Below are 24,752 nucleotides of genomic sequence, written 5' to 3'. Positions count from 1 at the left end.
AAGCGACTTCGTCTTACTCCTGTATCAGATGTACGAAGGGGCAGTGGTGGGCAGTGAAGGAGTAAGAGTGACAGCGCAGTCCAGCGCCATGAGGTGAAGTTGACTCAGGTACCTAGTATATTGCTGTCAAAGTGGAAAAAACCAGAAGGAAAAAAAGAGCAAACACATGAAGTGAGAATTTGGCTGTAGCCCCCTCCCGGACCGTGGAAAGATTCCCCTTGAGGTCAACTTATCTCGCTATGCACCGATCCTGGGTTAGGGGCCCCTTCCCACCAAACCACCAAACCTGGAGAGAGGAATCCTGATCTGTACCAGCTGCGCCAGCAGACCCATAGCAAGTCTCCCATGGTGGAATTGTTGACAGGAAATCCACGGATTGAATATATCTAGCACCGTCGGAAAGGTGTGAAGTGAAGACGCGTTTGTTGCACGTTGGCCGCGTTCGCGTTCGCGCTTGGGGTAGAGAGGTGAGGGTTGGTTATTCACTGGGAGGGCATTTCATTCTCTCTGTACGGCGTCAGAACGTTGCTACGTTACAACAACGACGACGACGACGTAGTGTCTGGCTTCTGCGCTCTCTGAGACCCAACAGTGATGAATGTGCCTGGCCTTCTCTCAGACGCTTCCTCGGGCTGCCGCATATATACACTGTTCCCCCGTGTGTCGCTTACTGTTCCTTTCCGTTCTTCAACGTTGTACTTCAAGGTCATCCTCAACGAGTCCTGGCCGGCAATGAGACCTCAACCACCTTGCACAATTTCTGCTTAGGTTTGTTGTAGGTGAAGATATCCTCAAAGTCGAAGTCCTGTGACGATACGTCCAGGTCATCGAAGCGTGTGTTATCCAGCAAGGTTTGCTCAAGAGCAGAAAGACGAATGTTGAAGCTGGCGTTGGGAGCATGACGGACAAGTTGGACCTTCGGAGATCTAATCGATGCAGTTGGCGAGACAGAGTGCGTGGGACGTGGCTGGATTGGCATCTTTTCTCCTGTCATGGATTGACAGGACTCTGAAATCGAACTTCCTCGGCTCGGTGGCAGTGGTACGGGAGGACCTTTCGAGAGGACCATGATCGGTCTGACGATGGCAAAATTCGTGTTCTTCTAGTTATCAGATGGGCGAACCTATGCTGGAGTAGGCGCGCGCCCTTTGCTCTTGGATGTGCCGGGTCCTCGGGCTTTAAACGCCCACGTCTGTTGCTGTTTGATATGGCTTTCCTCACATGCTTCAAGGTACTAATCCGTATGGATGGTGAGTAATAACGGTGGGAACTCTGGGTAGAGTTCGTAGCAGACGCCTCGACCCAGAGGGGAAGAACTCCTTCTACATGGACCAGAAAAAGCCGCAAGCACTGACTTTGGACAGATCAAGATCAGGTTGGAGCCTTGCGCAGCACGCTAAGGGGTTGTTTTGACTGCTCCACCAGGCGTGGACTGTCATGTTCAAGCGGAAATCTCGTCGACTTGAGCAGAAACACATGCCAGGGGGGACTTGTTGCTTTCGGTGTGGGACGCTGAACAACGAAGAACAACATCCACAAGCGCGAGGTAAATAGGGTAAGCTGAGGCACATGAAGTATGCAGGGCGACGGAGATTCGCAGCATCCGCAAAAGCGGTCTTACCTGGGCAAGCCGACGATGAGCAGGAGGTTTTCGACACTGGATTGATTCTCGTTCGCTGTAGATTTGCTCAGCTTCAGCTGCGACTCAATGGCTCATCGGCCGCGTCAACAAGGCACCCTGCCTTCGGCCACCCAGCCTGTGCAGCACACATAGTCTGGTCAGCTTGTAACGCACCGAAAATCAGGTGGGATACTAACGACCGTGACACTTTGCAGAAGCCGGAATGAAAAAAGGATATTCACTCATAGAAGTTATAGGTCTGGCGGCGGATTTTACAGACTGAAGGAACCTCCCAATCTCTCGCGTGGGGAGAGCGAGGTTGAGCAAAGAACCTTGCGATATATGTGGGGTTAGTGAGGCCGAAAGAGCGGAGAGCTCACCATGCACTCGTAGAAAATCCCTCAAACCATGCCTGGGACGCCTGAGATGTGATGCAGATCCAGAAGAGATCGGGAGTTGGGAAGACCTTGCTCGAGACGAAAAACACAGGATCCGCGCTGTCTAACGGTGGATCAACCGTGGTGAGGGTTTGAGGCCATGATTGATGGCTGGCAACGCATCGTTCCGGAAATCCTTAGCTCATGCTTTTGTCCAACAATTTTCGATCCAGCATGGACTGTTCCTCGTGCCCATCACTGCGCAATTTAGCTTCCGATACCTTAATGGGACAAACCGGGTTTCGAGCGACTAGGATTGATCTAAATCTGCCTCGCACTGGCGGTACAAGAGGTGCGTGGGTGATCATGGACGTGCTGAGTATCGTTCCGTCTTGCCGACATGTCTGCGCTTATTGGTTTGAATGCAACTCTTCGTTTCTTCGCTTGGGCCAAAGATCACAGCTAAAATGTTGCCAGCACATGATGTTGTGGACACCGAACCAACGGCGTTTTGAGACGCATGGTGTCCACTGATGCTCTCGGTCCTAGTCTACAAGGGTCCTTTGTTCGGGAAGATTGGCCTGAGTCTTCGAGACACTCTGCTACCAACGAGCATCCACTGGGAGATGTCAAATGAACAGTTGCGAGACATACTCGTTTTCGTGGCCTGGTCTATAGACATGCCAAATGTATGAGAACTTGTCACTATCATCACCAATATGTGAATCACTCTCGCATATCTTCGCAAGCATAAGATAACTCGCTACGAAGAAAGAAAGCCGTCATGCGTTATCTGAAGAGTTATCAAATGCTGTGCTTGTTTGATCCCCCTTCGAGAATGGTGTCCGTCTTTGGCGACCGGGGCGAACATACCACACAGTCACTGGTGTTCTCGTTGGTCAAGTAATTAACTATTGGCACGAGACTTTCGGTTGTGTCCGCGAGGGTTCTTCTCTGTGGCATTCAAGATGCTCGCGAGCCAGGGTGTGGTTTCTCGCACCGAGGGACGCCGTTCCTCTACAATCCTCATCGGTTTTAGGCCGTCTTCATCGTCCGAGACCACCGGATCGTCTCCTCGATCCTTTACCGTTTGTTGCTGCACTTTGCGGCTGCTTATGCCCAGCTCATCATCATCCCAGTCCTCTTCCAGCGCGGCGATTGTTGGGCTTTTAAGGGCAAGGTCCGCCTTGGGGACGCTCTCAGTGCTTAAGAACCCAATTGGAAGGATGAATCCTTTTTCTCCCAACGTCTCGTCGGCTTCTCCGTCGCTGCTGCCCGAATCATTCTTGATAAAGAGCCTTTCGTGTTTGTTTTTCAAGATTCCTCTGTGACTCTGGCCGCCCACCTTGGCTGTGCCTTTCGCCATTTCCTGAGTCGACACAGCGCTGTCCTGTGAGCTTAGAGAGTGGGAGATGGATAGGGACCTCTGGTCGGACCATCGTCGTCCCTGGTCCTGTTGTTGATGTTGATGTTGTTGTTGCTGCTGATTCCTTCTAGGCCTAGCCATTCCAGCTCGGACAACAATTACGGGCACCATGGGCTGCTGCCAACAACCGTTTGAGACAGAACCGGAAAGCATCTTCTGTACATCAGACGAGGTCCCATCGCCAGCTGCCACGACCAGAGCGCTGGGCTCATAAAGATTGATCTGTTTGACGGTAAGTATAAGCCCTCTGCGTTGCCGTGAGACGGTTCTATCTAGCTTACTGTGGATTGAATCACGGTAGAGGTCTTTCCTCCCACTATCTCGACGACGACTTTGATGACTTTGTCACGGGTGTTCTTGCTGACGACACTGTCGAGGAGCTTCTCTGCCTCGATGCGATGGCGGCCACCTTTCGAGCGGGACCAACTAGTAAACATCGACTCCTTCTCAACCCTGTAGACGCAGACGACCTCGTCGCCATCGTCGACAAGCTCGCTTAGAGCCCAGTCGAGCACGAGATCGGAAGACTCGGTTCCATCTATGCCACAAAGAAACACCCGACGGTCCGAGGCGGCAGCGTAATCACTGTGTGCAAAGCTTAGGGTGAAGTGCTTGAAGGGCGCATCTTCGGTGTCGAAAGTATCAAACGATACACCCCGTCTGTAAGGCGGTGATGCTGACAAGGTCGGCATCCGAGTTCTAGTGGGAAAGGAGGGGGAAGAGGCGACACAAGGCGGCCACGTTCTCTTTAGTACTTCGACATTCTGCGGGCGTGGGATGGAATTGAAGATCCGGCCGGTCTTAACCTGGTCTTAACCTGGTCTTTAATCGCCATACATCACGTCCCGCCTTACGGCATTCAGCAGTGACGACCGCCACAAGAGTCACACCCTCCAATGCCGAAGAGGGGGACGACACCCGGCGGATTGCACCAAGGAGTGTGAGCTGATGTCAATCCAATTACGAGTGATGTCGCTTGGCGTCGCCAAGGCACTTCCTTGCATGATGAGCATAGTTCTGAGTTTGAGTTGAGCTCCCAAGACTCAGTATGGCATGCTCAGCCTCAATCGGGGCTGTGTTCGCGGTTCCGAGTGGATGAGAGATGCAGCAAGATAAGATAAGGGGATACCTCTGCGTCAATAGTCACTCTTCTCACTATCTCTGCAGAGACCCGGCAGGGATAAGAAGCAAGGGAGGAGAAAGAATTGCAAACACATTGTTTTGCCTAGACCAGGAGAACTGTACAGTAGGGCGTTGTTAAGCGACGACGATGGAATTAGACGGTCGGAGGTGGTGGTGGAGTGGAGTCGTTGACCTTTACGAGCACAAGTGAAGGGTTCACGACGTCGACCATCGCACGTTAGGGCCTCTTCTCGACCTTTAGATCTGCAGGTTGTCTATTGTAGCCGCTCGAGGCGACTGGCTATAGGTACCTCTAAGCCTCCCCGCGACAACACGAGTTCTCAGCTCAGTGGCTGGCCTCTCTGTCGAATGTTTGCTGGCTGTCTAATCCGCAGACATCTTGCTGACTCAGGCTGGCGCCGATTCCATCACCAATCTTTGACTGCATTTGCTGACTGGAGCTGACTAGTGGATTCCGTGCACCTCGAGTCTTCCCAGAATGTCATGCCCACGCATTTCCTGTGCGGTGGTGATAAGTCATGGTAAGCAGCTGCTTACAGGAACTTGTCGTCAAGCATGCCTTCCACCAGAGGTGACATCCCGGACATCATCTCACTGTCCTCGACAACGCTGAGAAGGTTCGCTGGAGCAAAAGTCGACCCTTACGTTCGCTATGTCGCTTTCTTGCTCCTCCGCGATCTCAAGATCGGCATTGCGGGTCAGCGGAACATGAACAATGCTCTCAGCAACCTTCCAGTTCATCTGTCGGTCGCCCCAGCTGACAAGTTATGCTTCGGTTGGGGTCCGTCGCACGTTATCTATGACCGGGCCGTTCACGAAGATGAGGGTTCTTATGATCATCTCGCCGTGATGCTTGCCCTGACCGAGACATTCCGTGAGACCTACGGGGCATTGGTGCTGATGGAGATGTCGTCGGCGGCGGCAGGAGCAGCAGCAGGGCCAGACGATTTCACGCCTCATTTCGCCCAGTGGAAAGCCGCGCTGCATGGGTGCAACGGCGCTCTTGCCTCGACGGACTTTGGACTCCTTGTGGAGGACTATATCCAACTATACCCCTATACCATCGTCAACCTGGGCCGCTTGGAATCCCTGATCCCGCCTAAAGTGGTTGCTGAGGCGCTGTCTGCACTCCTCGAAGTTACCAGCGGAAGACAAAGCAAGGTCACGTTTACCGGAAGTGCGGTCACCGGCTGGATAGGCGCGTTGGCCGAATGGCTCTGTGATCTGCCACTCGCCGTGTACCAGACGGGTGGACAGCAACTTCGCCGAACGCACACAGACAAGGAGCCCCAGATAACACTGGTCTTCGTGGAGAAACCCGGCCTCACGTTTTCTTTTGAAAAGAGAGATTTAGGTTCGCCTAGAATTGCTGACTTGTCGCTCGTAGACAGGACTTATTCTTCGGCGGTGCACGCAACTCCATTCGGAGGTCGAGTGGCATGGCAGTCCCTCCTTCCCAGAGTGTTTGGCAAGAGCTTTCATTACCTCGACCACGATGAGTCGAGAGCCTTTGCGACCATGATGGGTAGTGCTGCTAAAATGTTTGAAGGCCTTGCTCTCGGCAGAGGGCACGAAGAACACAACGACCTCGTGTCAACCCAGAACCAGAATAACAGCGCATCCTACGGTGCCGGGTTAATCGTCACCTTGACGAATTGGCTTCCTGAACTTCGCCGCTTTGAGGGAAGAATGGAGAAGCAGCTGAAGTCGTCCCACGAGAACGCGGCGGCAACCTACGTCGAACAGCTGACAAGGATTAGAAAGGCCTGCCATTGTGGCATCTGCACAGCAAAGGAGCACCTTGTGGACGGCCAAGATGGCGTGCCGCCGTCTCATGGCTACTGTCTCGCCGTGCTGGTCGAGACCATCATCGCTCTCGGGCTATCCTTGTCCAGAATGACAGTAGCACCGCGACTGTATCCCACACGGTCCGGAATCCAAAGCTTCTACCTTGGCCAGGTCTCCAAGCGGCTGGAAGCGCGGGGCATGCACTGGAAAGAACACTTCAAGATCGTGTATGGGAACGAATGGAACGCCCCGGACGCCCGCCGACTTCAGAATGCCATCCAGGTCTTTACGGGGTCGAGGCCGACGACGAACATTCCCGAGAACCTCGTGGCCATCTCACATGAAGGCATCTGTGCATACTTTGTGGCCATGGAAAAGGGCTATTCGTCAGAAAACGTCCAGCAAGTGCAGCTGATCCGCGTCGTCAGTGGCAGCATCAACGTCGGCGAGAAGCTGTTTGATAGGGCAAGCCTTGGGGCCCTTACACGAGCTGATCCGGACGACCCGTGGGAAGAGTTGAATTATGACCACTTGCCCAAGCCGGTGTTCTGCAAATGAGGAACGCGTTCCAGGACCTTAGCTAGGTAATCCAGATTAGTCATCGCGTCGGAAGCATAGGAAGCTGGCAGTTTCTTTGATACGTGTCCTCTGCCAAACGGACGAGAGGAAGGCAAACCACGTTGAATAGGGTTCTTAAAGGTGGCCATCTCTCCGGGATCTAGAAGTTGGGCGTTCCCAGGGGAAATGGTGGAGTTTGGTAGTTAGATATAGTGAGTGGCAGTCGAGGTATTTGTGGGCATAGCAGGCCGGAGAAGACTCGGGGCTCCAGGGGAGTCTCAGCATCTGTTGGTAGCAACAAGCTGTCGCAAAAGGGCCATGAAGCTAGTTTTATTGGGTGTTACAGAATCGCCTGATACTGGATCCTCCTGTCCCTCGCATGATTCGCCCCGTACGACTACTAGTCCTGGCCAGAGGAGGAGGCTACTCGTGCCACGGAGGGGCTCGTCCGCCAATCCAGCTCAATGACGAAAGGGCCGCATGGTCTTCACGCCGGCTCGCGCGGTCCCTTTTGTTTAGTAACTCCTACTGTAGACATCTTTGACAATCTTTGAAAAGAGAAAACAAGTCTCTCAGCTACAGCTTCCCCAGATTCTCCTCTGGCCTGCAGGTGACCAACTGTGGTGTGTCCGGATCATGGCGGCCTCAGCCTTGCTCAAAAGCCGGTGTCGACGAGCTTCGTACCTAAACAAACTCGCAAAGGCAGAGGACCTCATCGACCTGTTCCCGCATGGCTCATACATCGGCTGGTCAGGCTTTACAGGAGTAGGATATCCCAAGTATGTCATGAAGCGATTTTATTTCTCTGTTTGAGATCCCCCCCATCTCCGTTGCTGGTTGGTGGTGGTGGTGGTGGTAGTCGCACAGCACAGCTTTCTGACCCTGGCTCGACAGAAAAGTCCCGACGGCCTTGGCCGACCATGTCGAGAAGAATGGACTCGAGGGAAAGCTCAAGTACAACCTGTTTGTGGGAGCGTCGTCCGGAGCAGAGACCGAGAACCGATGGGCCCGACTCAACATGATCGAACGACGAGCTCCTCACCAGGTCGGCAAGGAGATCGCCAGGGGCATCAACAACGGCAACATCAAATTCTTCGACAAGCATCTCAGCATGTTCCCTGTGGACTTGATGTACGGGTACTATACCATGCACAAGGAGAACAATCGACTCGACGTCGCCATTGTCGAGGCATCCGCCATCACCGAGGACGGCGGAATCATACCCGGCGCCAGTGTCGGGGCATCTCCTGAGATCATCCAGATGGCCGACAAGGTATCTTGTTGTCTCTTTTTCTCCTCTTCCTTCTGCATGACGAGTGCACTCTCTCAGACTGCTCTTCGGGGGGCGTGGTGGCTGACGTCGACATTTCTACCAAACAGATCATCATCGAAGTCAACACGGCCGCTCCCAGTTTCGAGGGACTGCACGACATCACAATGACGGACCTGCCGCCACGAAGAAAGGTGAGTTCTCGCAAGGGGGATATGGAGGCTTCGTGGTGGTGGTGGTTTTGGTTTCAAGGCTGACCAGTGTTCCTCCCTTTGATGAACTAGCCATACCTGATCATGGCGCCCGAGGACCGCATCGGTACGCCACATATCCCCGTCGACCCGGAGCGGGTGGTCGCCATTGTCGAATCCGACTACCCCGACCAGACCAGCGAAAATGCACCCGAGGACGACACGTCGCGAGCCATTGCGTCCAACCTGATCGAGTTCCTCCAACACGAGGTCAAGCATGGTCGACTGCCCGCGAACCTGCTCCCCATCCAGTCCGGTATTGGAAACATCGCCAACGCCGTGATCGGCGGCCTGGCCAAGGGCGGGGCCAACTTCAAGAACCTCAAGGTGTGGACTGAGGTGTTGCAGGATTCGTTCCTGGACCTCTTCGACAGCGGGAATCTGGACTTTGCAACTGCCACGTCTATCCGATTCTCGCCGGGCGGGTTCAAGCGGTTCTACGATGGGGTAAGTTTGGACTGATTCGATGCTTGGTTCTTTACTCTTTGTTTATTTTCACTTTTACTTTGCTCTTGCTCTGTGGCTCCGGTTCTACAGATTATGGTGGTTTCCGAGCCTTCCTGGTTGCTGACGTTTTTTTCTTCTCTTCTTCAGTGGGAACAATACCACAACAAGGTTCTGCTCCGATCTCAACAAGTGTCCAACTCTCCTGAGATCATCCGACGCTTGGGCGTGATTGGAATGAACACGCCGGTCGAGGTCGACATCTACGCTCACGCGAACAGCACCTGCGTCATGGGATCCCGTATGCTCAACGGCCTCGGTGGCTCGGCCGATTTCCTGCGCTCGTCCAAATACTCGATCATGCACACGCCCAGCTCGCGGCCCACCAAGACCGACCCTACGGGCATCACCTGCATCGTGCCAATGTGTACGCACGTCGATCAGACCGAACACGATTTGGATGTCGTGGTTACCGAAGTCGTAAGTTTCATTTCTCCCCCCTTCCAGAGTACATTTTGTGTCACGAGAAACCAAGAGCGTAAAGCTGACCTTGACTTTTTCCCTTCGACGCAAAAAACAGGGCTTGGCCGATGTTCGAGGACTGTCTCCACGCGAGAGAGCCCGAGTCATCATCAAGAACTGTGCACACCCTGAGTACAGACCGATTCTGGAGGATTACTTCGACAAGGCAGAATTTGAGTGCCTGAGGAAAGGAATGGGTCACGAGCCTCATCTGCTCTTCCAGGCGTTTGACATGCACAAGAACTTGGTGGAGAATGGCACCATGAAGATTAGCGGGTGGAAATGAATGTGGTCATCCGAGAATGCAAGGGCGGTATCTTGAGTGTATTTCGAGTGGCATGCGACAAGCCAAAATAGGAGAGTTTGGGTGGTTCATGGAATGGGTCGATCCGAGTCCGTCCAGGTTATACCGGGTCCACCAAGCAATCCTCATAGCGCCCACAGTTCTACCTTTTTCTAGGTACAAGTATGTAAAATTATGTGAGCAACCACAAACTGCCGAAGCATGACGGGGCGACTGTGCGAATATCATTCTCCGATTCATACCTACAGCAGTTGATCTTCAGCAGGCCGTGGGGGAGCGGGTGGGCCAGTTGCCCCCGCGCGGAGAAAACGTCTTTCATCCACAATCACTATCAGCCCACACGTCCATCCAACATACCTACGAGGTAGCGGGAGCTCCAACCAGGCCAATGGTAGTACACGGTGACAAGGAAAAATCCCTCCTAAAGCGGTATCCCGTCGGCGATGCGGAGGCAAGGATTTCAGCGACGCTTTCCAGTATATCATATCCACAGGCCATGCCAATCATGACTGTTTTCAGCATACTCGTGCGTCTCTTCGCCGGCCTCTTTGCCGATGGCGACTGTTGCGCCCGTCGGGGTTTGGTAGAGGGATCGGCGACAAGAGACCAGAGTAGGGCAGAAATGAGGTGAGTTGAAGAGCGCTCCTGTGATATAAAAGGTGGCCAGCCGACTGCGACTGTTCCCCGACATTGTCCACCTTCACGTTCCACCCTTTCTTTGGCCCGTGAAAGTTGCGCTTGTGTCACATCTCGTACGTCAGTCATGACTGCCGCGAAACGAAGGTATCTAGGAGGCTCGGGGAATGCCTTGACCGTCTGGATCACCCTGGCTGCCTCGACCGTCCTCGTCTTCTATGGCTATGATCAGGTATGTTGAAGAGAAACAGAGGCCTGCCATGCCAAAAGTTGCTGCGCAAAAATGCTGATGGGGTTCCATTCCCTCAGGGTGTCTTTGGAAACGTCCTCGTCGGCCAGAACTTTCTTGATCAGATGGGAAACCCGTCGCCGAAAGCCCAAGGTACCGCGACTAGCGTTTATAATCTGGGCTGCTTTGCAGGCGCGTTGTCGACGCTTTACACTGGCGACAAGCTCGGTCGTCCTAGAACGCTCATGCTGGGAAGCAGCATCATCGCTGTGGGAGCAATCATCCAGACAGCATGCTGGAGTCTGGGCCAGATGGAGGCGGGACGGGTCATTGCCGGCCTTGGAACGGGGATGAATACCGCCACAGCAGGTGTCTGGCAGGCCGAAACCAGCAAGATGCGCAGCCGTGGGAAGCTTGTCATCATTCAGATGGCCAACTGCATCACCGGATTTTGTATTTCGAACTGGCTGACTCTGGGCTTTTCTTTCGCGCCAGGGAGCGTCGCATGGCGATTCCCATTGGCTTTCCAATGCTGTAAGGACTCTCTCATCCTGTTCTGGTCGTTCCCCTGTTCCTTGCGCCCCAATCCCTTGAGCCTTGGAGTTGTCGAACCAAACCACTCACGAAGAGACAGTTTTCACTGCTTTGATATGGATGATGTGTCCATTTCTTCCGGATTCGCCTCGCCTGCTGATCCGCAAAGGCAAATACGATGAAGCACGCGAAGTTCTCGCAGCGCTGGAGGGAAATGGCGCCACTCCCGAGTCCGCGTCCGTCCGTACACAGTTCAACATCATCAAAGATGTCCTTGACCGGGAGACTGCACTCCAGTATACCTGGTGGCAGCTCCTCACTGGGCGAGGGCCGTCCGGCGTCGTCAGGAGAATGATTCTGGGTGCTTGGATGCAAGCCATGAACCAGGTAAGTTAGATCTAGCCCTTGTTCGGAACCCGAAGTGCTCTTTCTCTGTGCGAGGGCAGACGTAGCCCACACTGGATCATGAATCAATGCTCCCTGTTTTCCAGATCTCTGACATTGGCTCGTTTAGATCAGCGGCATCAATGTCACGTCGTACTTCCAAACGTCAGCACAGCGTTGTTCTTGCAGATAGCGAGTCCGGGCTAATGGAACTGCAGCTACATCTTCATTCATGCCATCAACCTGAGCGAATTACTGTAAGTTGCTAGACCAGCAACCACTCTTGTCGCAACATGCGCACCATCTTAGCGCGGAACAGCAGTCCTCCGAGTGTTCCCCTTGCAGAGCTCCGTACTAACTTCGTCACACAGGGCCCGCATTCTCGCAGCTGCCGGGTCAGTCGACTACTTGATCTTCAGTTTCCTGGCGTGGTTCCTAATTGAACGTTTTGGCCGTCGTCGCGTCATGATGGTCTCGGCCTTCGCTTGCTCGGCATGCTGGACCACCATCAGTATCTCCCTGGGTCTTTCCGAGACTGGCAAGGCGAATTCTTACTCCATGGGTGCTCTCGCTACGACGGCGTTTTTTGTGTTCTTTGCATCGTTTGGCTCTGGAGTTTTGGGGGTGCCCTGGCTCTATCCGACTGAGATCAACCATATCTCGTTCCGAGCCAAGGGGGCATCTCTGGCGATGAGCACGAACTGGATCATGAATTACATGGTAAGGTCACACATCCCAGGCTCTACGTGGTGCAGGTTAGAGGCACTCTTTGTGAAACAGAGGATGCTAATATTGGCCATCTTTTGTCGACCCTAGGTCGCGCAAGTCACTCCACCTGGAATAGCGAACTTGGGTTACCGCTTCTGGATCATCTGGGCCGTGCTCTGCGCTAGCTTCATTCCGACGACGTACCTGTTCTACCCCGAAACAGCAAATCGCACGCTCGAGGACATCGATCGTTATTTCGAGGAGCATAGAAACATCTTTGTGTTCAACGACAAGATGGCCACGCAGTTGCAGCGGCCAGAGGCGTGGGAGAAGATGGATGAGGAAATCGCAAAGCGTGCGGACGAGGAGAAGATCAAGAGTGGAGAGATGATTGAGGAGAATGAAGATTCCCATGGAATGAACAGGGGAAAAGACGAGGTTGTGTACCTCGAAAAGTGAAGTTGAGTCGGGTGCTGATGGAGCGGAAGTGCTTTGGTCGCTCGGTATGAGTAAGTAGTTCGCAGTACTCCCTCCCTGAGGTAATAGATCAGTCCCTATAACGAACAGTCGTCTCCTGATACATACACGACATGGAGAAATATTCACAGGGAGCAGAGAACAAATACTTGTGTAGTAATGAGCAAGGCAGTGTTCGCGTCAATCCATACCCCGAGTCCAAATCCGATCTTCTGCCTGGTAATGGATTCCATGCCTGAAAATCGGTCGCAAAGTCTAGGTGCAATTGAAGCAAGGGCTCCATCGGCAACAGCAAACCGTCTTCGTGGACTACTCTACTCCCAAAGAGTCGCATGGGATCAGTCGAGTTGTCTACGACACGACGAAATGTTGCTCAACCGAAAACAGCCGTTCTCTGCGGTCTGACCTCAAGTTGTAGTCTCCCACGCGAGCCTAACACCCGGCTCCATTGACTCTGTTCTCTTGCGAGTCATGGTACTGTGGACGCCTCCAGAAACTTGGGCCTTGAAACGTTATCATTCACCGGAGAGAAGAAGGATTGTTCAACCATCCAGATTTATCTAGACGGAGAGTCCAGACAGCTGTAACACTGTTGGGGTTTACGCAGGCAAGGTCGGGTGGTGGCCAGGCTTAGCGTTCAACTCAGTTCAGCCAGAGCTTGAGATACCCATCTCTTACTTGAAACCAATCAATGAGGACGTGCGCTCGAGATGAAACGAGGTGCTCTCGACAAGGTCAACGTCATGACCAGAGAGCGATAGATTCGAGGCATTCTGGGCCAGATACAGCAGGATCGGCAGTATATAAGGAGTAGAGCTTCGAATAGAGAGCCGTTACAATCAAAACAACAACGTGAGGAGGATGCAATTCGAGGACGATTCAGGGAGCTGACCGGTGTAGGGAAGAGAGGGTCTAGAGAAGGTCAGCATTCCCAAAACGGAGGCCAGCGCAAAGAGCTGCGCCAAAGCGTGAGCTCAGCCAATAAACATCAGGCGGGGGATCACTGTGCAGAAAGTTGGGAACAACAGAGAAGGGAGCAAGTGAAAAGTGCAGAGAGAGACGAGAATGAAGGAGGACGCCAGGTACGAGTAGAAAGGGCCGAAATCCTCGCGTCGGACACCAAAGGTTGGCGTGTCACCTGCAGCTGCGGCCTCAACCCCGCTCGATGAGACAGAGACCTGACTTGGCTTTTGCAGCTTGAGGAACGTTGAGGTGGACATGGGACGCTTCATCAAAGGGAGATGTGGTTCGTATTGGGGAATCTCCAAAGACATGTCCAATTGAGCTGTCAATGCAGTGACAGCCCAAATCAACCAAGCACAAGAAGCTCGTAGCAGGCAACGGAGAAAGGAGCAGAGGGAGGATTTTAGTGTTAAATAATGAGAAAGGAAAGCAAGCAGAGGACAAAGAGAGGCGTGGAAGAGGCGCCCGGAAAGGATGGAGTCAAGGGCCTGCAGGGCACTGACACCAAAGGCCCTTGATTTCCAACAAGCAGATGTTTCCAGAGTTTGTTGGCACAGTCGCCCATTGATTCGCCGGCTGGAGCTGGGATTGGCATGTTTGGAGGAGTCAGAGGCCAAATACCATACAGTACGGAGGACGGAGCAGGGAGGTTCCTCTGCAGTGACTCGTATTCGTATCGCCTTGATCAGACAGACACGGTCGGACAGAGGTTGAGGCGAAGACAGATGACTGGGGACCACCATTCATCCCACGGTGTGCAGTATTGAATGCTGAGATATCTCTCTCAAGGCACCTACCAGTGCGCTGGTCTAGTACATATTATTGCCTGGGAGAATTTTGAAGCACCCGACACGGGACAAGTACCCGTACTCTACGAGCCCATTCGAAGCCAGGCCCATCCTTAACCAACAAAGTTGGCTCCTGCTAGCGCTGCCCATCCGTAGGCGGCTACTGGCTGGCATGGGCCATCAATAAAGACTGTCCCCTAAAGTTGGGTGCACCAAGCCCATCGGAGCTTAGTATCGCTAGCTTCAAAGGCTCCCGAAGTCTGTGGTCCCCTAAGGAAGGCCTCTACTGGCTGCTGCGCTCCCCTTGTACGCTCACCAGGCCTTGGGCTCCTCCAGAAGACGCACTTGCTATTTGCACAGAATTACAAGGCTGCCTGGTGTGCCTCCTCCAGTTTCAGCAGCGCCAGGCTCTCCAGGCATTCTGCTGCGAATTCATACACCAAAAGAGTGAGAACTGAGAGCGGGTATCGAGTACTTGAACCTCATAAGAGGCTCGTGCGGGCACAACGTTGCAATCCGTCACTCGCGCTGTGGCAGCAGGGTCCGTCAGACACAGGCTCGTTTTTCTCTCTCATAACCTGAATAATCCATTGCCAGGACTTGCGGGCGCAGGCGCAGTCGCAGGCCGCAAAAACACGCCCTCAATCCGCTAAGCTAAGCACGATCCCCCCCTTCGTGCTCTTCGACCAGCCCAGTCCACCAGTCGTCGTCGGCGTTGGAGTGGGAGAGGCCCCTACGCTGCTTCAAGTTTAGGCTGCAGGTCTCTCTCCTTCTGTCTGTCTCTTTCACTGTGCTCGTATGGATACCCGTTCTCTCTGTGTCCCTCCATCTCTTCCTTTGCCATCCCATCTCTCTTCCTTTCAACAATCACTCCCATTTTCTCGACGTTCTTCTCGACCGCATCTTTCCTTTGTCACTTGCGGACCCTTCCTAAACTATCTTACTCGTCCTCTTGATCCTCTCCTCCTGTTCTTACCTCCGACTATCCCTGGGATCTTTTCCGTCGCCGTGTCTCAACTCTGGTCACCACTTCTTCAACTCGAAAATCACACCATTTTATCGCCTCGAACATCTCTAAACCCCCTCAAACCCCCTCTAGAGACCTCCTCGTATACTCCAGGGCCTTTTTTAACCTTTGCGACACCTTCTTTCCGCTCTGCGCCTAGGTGGCCGTTCTTCCGACCAGCCGTGCCATCTTTTTGACCACTTCTCGGGCGTGAAAAGAATCGAAAGAGGCGAAAAAGATAATCTAGAAGCTCCAGACGACATCTCCTACTCGACGCGATACCTTTTACGCCGTCTGGGACCCTCCCGTTCTAGGTGTGTCAACGGTGCCCTAGCGATGCGCGATATGCGACATAAGAGTTTATGACCTGAACCACCCCGAATCATCCCCAAATCAATCAATGAGGACATACTCTGCCAGATTATGACAGAGTCCTCATCCCTCCTCACCACGCATCCATCAACGAACCATTATCCGGTCACCGCCGCACCTTCTCTAGCCTCTCCCTTGCCTAATGGCTCTCTGTCCGACACCAATCTTCAAGAAGAGGAGGAATACACCATCAAATGCATATGTATATATGCCGACGATGATGGCAACACCGTCTATTGCCCAAAATGTGACACGTGGCAGCACATTGAGTGCTACTACCATGGCAAAAAGGTGCCAGAAGAACATTTTTGTGCAGACTGCTTCCCCAGAGATCTTGATGCAAAGAAGGCCACCGACAGGCAAAGGCGGCGCAGAGAGGCTCTCGACGGCGGTGACCGGAAGGTCAAGAGACCTAGCTCCAAAACTCAAAAGAAAAAGCACAAAGACAGTATCTCGGCGGCCGACCAGATAAACGGATGGCACTCCCATGATCGCAACGACTCAGTCGCCAACACAAAAGAAGGCCCTCCTGCCAAAAAGCCAAAAACAAATCATCGAACCACCGGTTCCGTTGTGTCGATGAATGGCGACTCCAGGAAACGCGCCGCCTCCAATGTCCAGTCATACCCGAGTCCTTCCAAATCCCCTCAAGACCTCTTCCGTTTTCCCACCATTCCCACATACACCTCTGAGTTCCTGGAATTATATGAACGCGACGAAGGCAACACGAATGCAAGAGATAACGAGCAAACCATTCAAGCAGCCAACAAACTTTCCATGTGGCGAACCGAGCCTTCCTTGGTGGTGAGTGCTCCTGGACAGCAACCGACAGCAAAATCCCCCTTTGTACACCTCAACCACCCTCTGGAGCAGAGCGCGTTACCCCCTGTTACGGTCGAGACAATCTCGAAGAAAGAGGCCGAGTTCGAGGGACGTTTTCCGACGTGGCGCTTCCTGCGCCTCCAATCCTCGGTCAAGAAGGATGACATTGTAGGTGAAGTCCGTGGCCAAGTCGGCATGCTAGAGGAGTACTGTCAACAGAAATCATCCTCGAATCGATGGCAGGAACTACGGCATCCGGACCCCTTTGTGTTTTTTCACCCTCACATGGACATCTACATCGACAGTAGGAAGTCGGGGACACAGTTTCGCTACATTCGGAGGTCGTGCAAGCCCAACGTGACGCTCAAAACATTTGTGTCTGACGATGACGAAACACATCACTGTTTCGTCGCCAGCAAAGACATTCCGGCCGGATCCGAGCTGACTACGACGTGGTTTCTGGACCAGGGCATGTTTTCCGTGGATGCTGTTCAGAACGACTCGGAGCAAGCTCAAAGTCGACGCCTTGACTGGGTTAGCCGAGTTCTTGCGAACTTTGGCGATTGCGCGTGCGATTCGAACCAGCCTTGTCTACTAGCCAACTTTGACCGAAGACTTCCCGCCAAGTCAATCGACATTGGGTCGAAGGAGAAAGGAGGGCGGAAGAAGAAAAGTAAGAGCAAACATGCCGTTTCGCCTTTGAGCACTGGACATGCAACCAACAGTCGTGCAGGAAGCGAACCCAAATTACTCGACGATGAAGACCAGTTTGATCGACGCTCGACCTCCGAGTCTACTCCTAGTAACCCGCAAAGTCGAGATATTACACCCGTCAATATCGCCGCTCTGGACGCCGATCCGGTTCTGGGCAATGGACTTACAGCCCGAGAATTGCGCAAGATTCAAATGGCCGAGCGGGCCTTCGCCCAAAAAGAGCAAGAGAGGAGAGATCAAAGCGGGCAAGGGCAATCTCGCAAGAAGAAGAGAACCAGTGGCGGGTCGAATCTCAATACCCCCGGGGTTGCCTCGTCGAAACAACTGGGATCCAATTCGCAACCTCCCACGCCCAGCGGTCACACTCTCAGCAGGTCTCATGACCAGGCTTTCGGATCACCGCCTCCAGGCAAAGGTGGCTTCAAACGTGCCAAGTCTTCGGATACTGCAAGCAGAGCTGAAGTCAAGCCGGTGCGGCCTGTTTACGTTGATGCTGCTGTCCAGACACAGATTGAAGAATGTGACATAGTGGCGCCGTCACCCAAGAGAAGAAAGTTCTGTACCCCGACGCAGCGCTTACTGAGGAAATTGCTGCAAGATCGGGCGAAGCATAATGAACAATCTCAGTCACCCCCATCGCCTTGCTCTGCATCTATTTCTTCGCCACTGGCATCAACTGGTATCGGTGAGGACGTCGAAATGAAGGACGTCGCAATGGCGGGCGAGATCACCTCGCCCCAGCGATCGCCAACTGATGTCAAGGCTAGTGGAAGCTCGGTCAATGTGGGAACGACCACCTATCCTCTTCCTTCTCAAGCGGCTCACACATTGCCGCCGCTGAAGTCTCCAGGCCCCCCTCGGTTGCATTTATCTTCGCTGCCTCCCGTCCCAACTTTTCCTTCGATTACCACTGGTGCTTCAGCGTCAACCACCGCGACAATGACTCCGGGGTCTTCGACAGTCCTGGCACAGTCGCCTTTAGCGCTGACGTCTTCCAGCCCATTCGCGATAACACCTGGTGCCGTAATTACCCCAAGCCCAGCTAGGAAGAAGCTGAGCCTAGGGGACTATTTAAGTCGGCGAGCGGCGTCCTCATCTTCTGTCGACAAGCTGCAGCCGGAGGTAGGTGCAACTACCCCGGCTGAGCAGGGCAACTCTTCCCCGACCGCTGATCTAGCAAAGGGCACCGAAGGAGTTCGGACGAATTCGCCCAATGGGTTCAAGGAAGAAGGAGAAGAGAAGGAATACAGTCCTCCAGAAGCCGTTCCACCAGTTGGGGTAAAATCCGAACAAGGTTGAGATGAGATCTCCCGAATACATGACTTGGGTGTCTCCGCGATGAGGACGGGCGTTATTTCGAGTTTCCATTTCCATGAATGAATAGACTTACTTTGGACCTTTCACGAGGCTTGGGGACCCAGGGCTGACGACGCTAGACTGGGCGGTCGAGGGGTGGGAAACACGGAGGCATCTTGACCCCAGATGTGCACATGCTACTTGGGTGTTTTCGTTGTCGGCGTTGTCGGAATGGTATTCGCACCATATCAATGTGGTGAGGACAGGGATGGATATGGATCCAAGAAAACACCAACTCCAGGCAGTCCTGGAAATCGGGCTTTGTTACGTGTATATATTATTAGTGATCCCAGTGGCGACCGTTATGTGTCATTCTGCCGCCGACGAGGTTTTCTTTTTTCTGGGTGGCCAATATTTGTGCATCTTGTGGGCGGGCGGGTGTGTATGAAGGAGATTGTATGAGAAGGAGTCGAAGAGCTGGGCCACAGGCTAGGGCTTGTTACAAGAGATGAAGAAGAAACAGCATGTTGTTTTAACCAGGGGCATGAAGACAGAAATCCATCTCCCTCCTTCACCTTACCTAATGGTGCAGTTAGTGTGGTGTCTGTTTTTGTCTAATGCGCAGGAGGGAGTAGAGTGCGATTACCGCTTGTCCAGTCCACAGTCGCCTTCCCTGCAATGAGCGATTGCTTACATGGCCATCGGCTGATTGACTTTGCGGTAGAAACTCCGGACTCCATATGCGTCTTGTAGTTAGGCTGGAGTCGTGGAAAGGTGGCCGAGTGCCTCTCGCTTGTAAGTTTATAGGGGGCTTTGGGCGGATTACGAGGGCAGCGCCCAACTTGAGGCTCTCGGCCGGCTTCCAGGCCCGTATATGCCGACGTGACCCCTCCATTTGGTGCCGGAGTACACCGCAGGTACCTACAATCCCCAATTAGGTACCTGGCTGCGGCCACTATTAGGCTCGCCCAGCGCCCACGAGATACTCTGTCACTGACCTGTACGAATACATACAGTACTTTAGCTACACAAATTCTCCCCTCCATGTTCGCTACCCCTCGATGGAAAGTGGAACTGCCGGGTCCAGCTCCATATTTCAACCCACAAAACCTGACCGTAACCACGCCGAATGGATAGCTCGATGTTGCCCTCGCTCAGATCCCTGCTCAGTAGGGCTTCAACAGTTTGAAGATCTACAGATGACATCGTTCATCCACAGGCTAAATAAGGTCGACTACGAGGACTCGTTGATCTGTTCCCTTTATGAGTAATGTCGTTGTGACCCAAGAGCTTTTTCTGAAAGGACCCTTCTTGTCGGTTTTGTTCCTGTTCCTCTCCTCCCTCGAGTCCACCGTTTGCCTACAAGTACCTCGAGTCGTAGGCCTCCCCAATTCTGCTGATTGTGTGAAGCCACTTGGGACCAAATGGCTTCAGGACACATCCCCTTCCGCCCTGGGCCACACAGTGGAGTGCGCACTCCCATCCGCCAGAACTCGGTCGATGACCGGAACGAAGTACACGTTCAGCAGAACCACTACATTGGCATCGATGTCGGCACCGGCAGTGCTCGGGCTTGTATCATCAACGAAAACGGGGACATTGTCGGCCTGTCTTCAGAGAACATTGGCCTATGGCAACCTCAGACCGGGTACTATGTGAGTACAGAAAGCTCCCCATTGTGCCCCGTGGCGTCCGCGTGCCTCTAACGGCTTCTTTCTGCCAGGAACAATCCACCAACGACATCTGGCGATGTATTTGCACCTCCGTCCACCGCGCCGTCGCCCAGAACAACATCGATCCTCATTCCATCCGGGGCATCGGCTTCGATGCCACCTGCTCGCTCGCAGTATTCACCCATGACACGGACGAGCCTGTGTCCGTCACCGGGCCCAATTTCGACCAGACTATGAACGATCACAATGTGGTTCTGTGGCTGGATCATCGACCCGTCGAGGAAACTAAGAAGATCAACGCCACCAAGCACAACCTCCTGCGCTACGTCGGTGGAACAATGAGTATCGAGATGGAAATCCCCAAGGTATTGTGGCTCAAGAACAACATGCCCAAAGAGCTGTTTGATCGGTGCAAGTTTTACGACCTGACAGACGCACTGGAGCATCTGGCGACTGGAAACGAAAAGAGAAGTTTCTGTTCGGTCGTGTGCAAACAGGGATACGTACCCGTTGGAGTGGACGGCAGCGTCAAGGGTTGGCAAGAGGATTTTCTGAAAGAGATCGGCCTTGAAGACCTTGCGGAAGACAATTTCAAGAGAATGGGTGGAGTCAACGGGGTGGTGAGCCTATTTACTTATCTCCTCTTTTGTTTATTTCGTCTCTGGCCATGTCTTCATGATGTCCCGGCCTGGAGACATGTTTCTTCTCTCTGTGGCTTATTCGGCCTCACCCTTGAGTTGGCGGGATCGGAGCTAACCTCAGTTTCTAGAATGGCGAATACCTCTCCGCCGGTGAACTGGCAGGCTATCTCTGCGAGCGCGCCGCGGCCGACCTAGGTCTACCCGCAGGTATTGCTGTCGGTTCCGGCGTGATCGACGCGTATGCAGGCTGGATCGGAACCGTCGGCGCCAAAGTCAACCTTTCCGCCGACGAGCTCGACTCATCGACTCCTGCCAACGACCAGTCTCAAGCGTTCACCCGTCTGGCCGCGGTTGCCGGTACATCGACGTGCCATCTCGTCATGTCGAAAGAGCCAGTATTCGTACCGGGTGTCTGGGGACCTTACAGAGACAGTATCATCCCGGACTACTGGATGGCCGAAGGCGGACAGTCTGCAACGGGAGAGCTGCTCAAGCACGTCCTGGAAACACACCCGGCCTATAACCAAGCCATTTCCATGGCCCAAGGTTCGTCAAGCAACGTCTACGACTTTTTGAACCAGCACCTGCTTGACCTCAAGGACCAGAGGGGTGCGCCCAGCGTGAGCCACCTCGGCAAACACTTCTTCTTCTACGGCGACCTGTTTGGAAACAGGAGTCCGATCGCAGACCCCGACATGTCCGGATCCGTTGTGGGACTGAGTAGCGACAAGAGTCTCGACGGGCTCGCGCTGTACTACTACGGCACCATGGAGTTCATCGCGCTGCAGACGTGGCAGATCATCACCACCATGAACCAGGCCGGGCACAAGATCAGCAGCATCTTCATGAGTGGGAGTCAGTGTCAGAATGAGATTTTGATGGAGCTGATTGCAACGGCATGTGATATGCCCGTTCTGATTCCACGGTACGTGCACGCCGCCGTGTGTCACGGTGCCGCGATGCTGGGGGCAAAGGCCGCCAGTGCTGACCCCTACGGCCGCACCGAGGATCTCTGGAGTATCATGGACCGAATGAGTAAGCCTGGCAAGGTTGTCAGGCCGAGCAAGGACAAGAGCGTCAAGAAATTGTTGGATGTCAAGTACAAGGTGTTTTTGGAGCAGTGTGAAAGACAGAGAGAGTTTCGAAAGATGGTTGACGATGTAGTTGATGCTGCTTAAGATATGAGAGACGGGCAAGGTCTCAGGCACCCTACGTGCCAGCGGTGGAACAATGGAAATGTCCTGGACAACATGGGAGGAGGGAGTCATAAAGGATACATAAAATACAACTATATAGAAAGTAATATGCATACCCTCTCTCGACACGTCTATCCAGCTAAACAGGAACTCGGTATTTGAGTGGAATCTCGGTTGTGGTTGAATCCCTGATTTTCGACCAGCACGTAGTATGTACATGAACACACAAATGCACCTCTGATTTTTCAGGTTCCCAACGAAGGACTTTGTTATCTCCCAAGTCACCGAGGCACTTGTTATTATTAGACGTCCTATGCAGTGGTCGCAGGTAGTACCGAATACACGTACGAGCTCATCAGTCCATAGTCCCATTCCGTACCGTCGGCCCTGGTTCCGTGTCGTGGCCGACGGATTCTCCTCCTCCATCCTCTACTGGGGTGTGGCCACCGAGTAGGTGAGGTACATAGTGTCTCTCGACTGGGACCCTCGGTTAAGAGATTTAAGTTACTTTCGATCAGAGCCCTTTTTGGATGAGTCTACTCGTATTGTTGCCCCTCATCGCGCTTCTCCCCCTCACCAGGAGTCAAGTACTGGATAGGGAAATATGTCACTGCTATGGCGACGAGATTACCGACACCCGTGGGTCGTTTACCTTTGTCCTATATCAGTTGGGTACTCCGTTCTTCGTGGTCTTCTTCCTTTTGCTGGGATTCCCTCCTTCTCGGGACTCGGTTCGTGATTCGTACCCAACCCCAAAACACCTCCAAAGGTCTGATCCGTCACTGACCTGGGCTTGCCGTCCATCAAGCAATCCGAAAGTGGAAGTGTGAGCACCTTGTATCATTCACTCTTCACTTTTTGAATAGGTGTTCTGAATATCTACGGGATACATGCCTACCTACGACTGGTGACAACACGCCTATCACTCTTCACTCTTCACACTCACGCCTCTGTGTGAGGTATACCTCTTACACCAGCCGGCCAGCCAGCCAGCCAACCAACCAACCAACCAACCAACCAGCTCAGTAGCACCAACAAGCAACTGATTCCTGCAAACTCCTTTACTTTTTGTTAAAAAGAAAAAGAAAAAGAAAGAGAAAAGAAAAATGGCCGGTCCACCAGTCCCCTTTTCTGCGCTCCCACTCAACAAAGACGACTCGTCAACACGTCTCAACGCGTGGGGAGCCTACGGACCCGACGACGAAGTCGGGTTCCTCAACCGGCAAACGCCCGCCGTGGTGTCGGCGGCGGCGGCGTCCGAGATCAAAACGGGGGTGCGCATCCCGCTGGACGCGCCGCTGGACTTCCAAGGCGACAGGCCGCTGTTCGGGCGCCAAGTGTTCAAGAAGGACGTGTACCAGAAGCGGCCGCGCATCGTGCACGACGACACGTGGCACTTCAACACGCAGTCGTCGACGCAGTGGGACGGCCTGCGGCACTTTGGGTACCAGGCGGCGCAGCGGTTCTACAACGGCGCGAGGGTCGAGGACATCGCGGGCACGACGCCGAAAGGCCAGGCGAACCCCAACGTGCTGGGCATCCACGGGGCGGTCGAGCGCGGCGGAATCATGGGCCGCGGGGTCCTCGTGGACTTCGGCGCGTGGCTCGAGGAGGGGCCGGGCAAGGACGTCGTCGGCGCGGAGGGAGGGTTCCACTCCTTCCAGACCAGCGGCATCAAGTTCGAGTGGCTCCTCGAGACGCTCAAGTGGCAGAACGACACGCGGCCCCGCTTCGGCGACATCTTGGTCGTGCGCAGCGGCTTCTTCAAGGCGTACCGCCGCCTCGTGGACGACGCCGACCCGGACTCGGACGCCGAGATCCAGCGCCTCGTCAACTCGAGCCCGCCGGGCCTGGGCGGCGTCGAGCAGTCCGACCGCGTCCTGCGCTGGATCTGGGACAACTTCAGCGCCGTCGCGAGCGACCACCCCAGTTTCGAGAGGTGGCCCACCCCGTTCGACTGGAGCATGCACGAAGTCCTCCTTGCCGGCTGGGGCTGCAACATCGGCGAACTGCTCGACCTGGAGAAACTCAGTGCCGAGTGCAAGAGGCAGAACAGGTGGACCTTTTTCCTCGCAAGTGTGCCTTGTTATGTCCCGGGAGGGGTCGCGAGTCCTGTAAATGGAGTTGCCATATTTTAGAATGGGGTTGAATGTGTAGGGGTGTGGGTGTGTGTGTGTGTGTGTGTGTGTGTGTGTTGGGGGGTAGAGGGGGAGAGAGAGGCCCGGAGGTTAACCGGCATGTTTTGGAAGGTTGTGATGTTGTGATGTTGAAAAAGATGACGGATTGAAACGTTGAACGATGGTAGGTAGTCAAGTACCGCGGAAAGGCACAACAAGTAGGAGGGGGCATGTCATCCTATTATATTTATTATGTCTGAAGAGGAGCGTAGTCGATTTGAATGAAATTATAAGAGAGTGTTGCTATCGTACATTTCATAGTCCTACTTATCGCTCAATCACGACCGATATCATGGCTGGCATTCGTGTTAAGCCTCGGTTCATACATACACATTAAGTTGTTCGGAAGCAATTTCAGACCCCTTACAATCAAAGAATGACCCCCATAGGTGAAAAGGGGGAGGAGGATGTGAAGTTGTTTCAACATAAGGG

The 24,752-nt window shown here is 53.6% G+C and overlaps 8 protein-coding genes across 8 annotated transcripts; 6 read left to right on the top strand and 2 right to left on the bottom strand.

Moving 5' to 3' along the window:
- Positions 1 to 712: 712 nt before the first annotated feature.
- Positions 713 to 979, bottom strand: PV08_00593 (uncharacterized protein; the record flags this gene model as incomplete). Its single annotated transcript, XM_016374958.1, has 1 exon — positions 713 to 979. The coding sequence occupies one exon, from the start codon at positions 977 to 979 to the stop codon at positions 713 to 715; it is 267 nt and encodes an 88-aa protein (XP_016240234.1).
- A 1,926-nt stretch (positions 980 to 2,905) lies between these two features.
- PV08_00592 (uncharacterized protein) lies at positions 2,906 to 4,116 on the bottom strand (the record flags this gene model as incomplete). The annotated part of the gene is made up of 2 exons (XM_016374957.1): positions 2,906 to 3,646; positions 3,706 to 4,116. 2 exons carry the CDS (start codon positions 4,114 to 4,116, stop codon positions 2,906 to 2,908), a joined length of 1,152 nt encoding a protein of 383 aa, XP_016240233.1.
- Positions 4,117 to 5,122: 1,006 nt separating this feature from the next.
- PV08_00591 (uncharacterized protein) lies at positions 5,123 to 6,913 on the top strand (the record flags this gene model as incomplete). The annotated part of the gene is made up of 1 exon (XM_016374956.1): positions 5,123 to 6,913. The coding sequence occupies one exon, from the start codon at positions 5,123 to 5,125 to the stop codon at positions 6,911 to 6,913; it is 1,791 nt and encodes a 596-aa protein (XP_016240232.1).
- A 636-nt stretch (positions 6,914 to 7,549) lies between these two features.
- On the top strand, positions 7,550 to 9,686 carry PV08_00590 (acetyl-CoA hydrolase; the record flags this gene model as incomplete). Its single annotated transcript, XM_016374955.1, has 6 exons — positions 7,550 to 7,692; positions 7,808 to 8,186; positions 8,294 to 8,377; positions 8,468 to 8,881; positions 9,029 to 9,358; positions 9,459 to 9,686. 6 exons carry the CDS (start codon positions 7,550 to 7,552, stop codon positions 9,684 to 9,686), a joined length of 1,578 nt encoding a protein of 525 aa, XP_016240231.1.
- A 781-nt stretch (positions 9,687 to 10,467) lies between these two features.
- Positions 10,468 to 12,654, top strand: PV08_00589 (uncharacterized protein; the record flags this gene model as incomplete). Its single annotated transcript, XM_016374954.1, has 7 exons — positions 10,468 to 10,572; positions 10,650 to 11,103; positions 11,204 to 11,490; positions 11,618 to 11,652; positions 11,706 to 11,744; positions 11,859 to 12,207; positions 12,304 to 12,654. The coding sequence occupies 7 exons, from the start codon at positions 10,468 to 10,470 to the stop codon at positions 12,652 to 12,654; spliced, it is 1,620 nt and encodes a 539-aa protein (XP_016240230.1).
- Positions 12,655 to 15,852: 3,198 nt separating this feature from the next.
- Positions 15,853 to 18,636, top strand: PV08_00588 (uncharacterized protein; the record flags this gene model as incomplete). The annotated part of the gene is made up of 1 exon (XM_016374953.1): positions 15,853 to 18,636. The coding sequence occupies one exon, from the start codon at positions 15,853 to 15,855 to the stop codon at positions 18,634 to 18,636; it is 2,784 nt and encodes a 927-aa protein (XP_016240229.1).
- Positions 18,637 to 20,057: 1,421 nt separating this feature from the next.
- On the top strand, positions 20,058 to 22,125 carry PV08_00587 (uncharacterized protein; the record flags this gene model as incomplete). The annotated part of the gene is made up of 3 exons (XM_016374952.1): positions 20,058 to 20,288; positions 20,357 to 20,926; positions 21,076 to 22,125. The coding sequence occupies 3 exons, from the start codon at positions 20,058 to 20,060 to the stop codon at positions 22,123 to 22,125; spliced, it is 1,851 nt and encodes a 616-aa protein (XP_016240228.1).
- A 1,124-nt stretch (positions 22,126 to 23,249) lies between these two features.
- PV08_00586 (uncharacterized protein) lies at positions 23,250 to 24,281 on the top strand (the record flags this gene model as incomplete). Its single annotated transcript, XM_016374951.1, has 1 exon — positions 23,250 to 24,281. The coding sequence occupies one exon, from the start codon at positions 23,250 to 23,252 to the stop codon at positions 24,279 to 24,281; it is 1,032 nt and encodes a 343-aa protein (XP_016240227.1).
- Positions 24,282 to 24,752: the final 471 nt, after the last annotated feature.

The sequence above is a fragment of the Exophiala spinifera genome (genome assembly GCF_000836115.1).
Source record: "Exophiala spinifera strain CBS 89968 unplaced genomic scaffold supercont1.1, whole genome shotgun sequence".
Lineage (NCBI taxonomy): Eukaryota > Fungi > Ascomycota > Eurotiomycetes > Chaetothyriales > Herpotrichiellaceae > Exophiala > Exophiala spinifera.
Note: the sequence above shows the minus strand (reverse complement) of the source record. Positions and strands in the feature narration are given on the sequence as shown.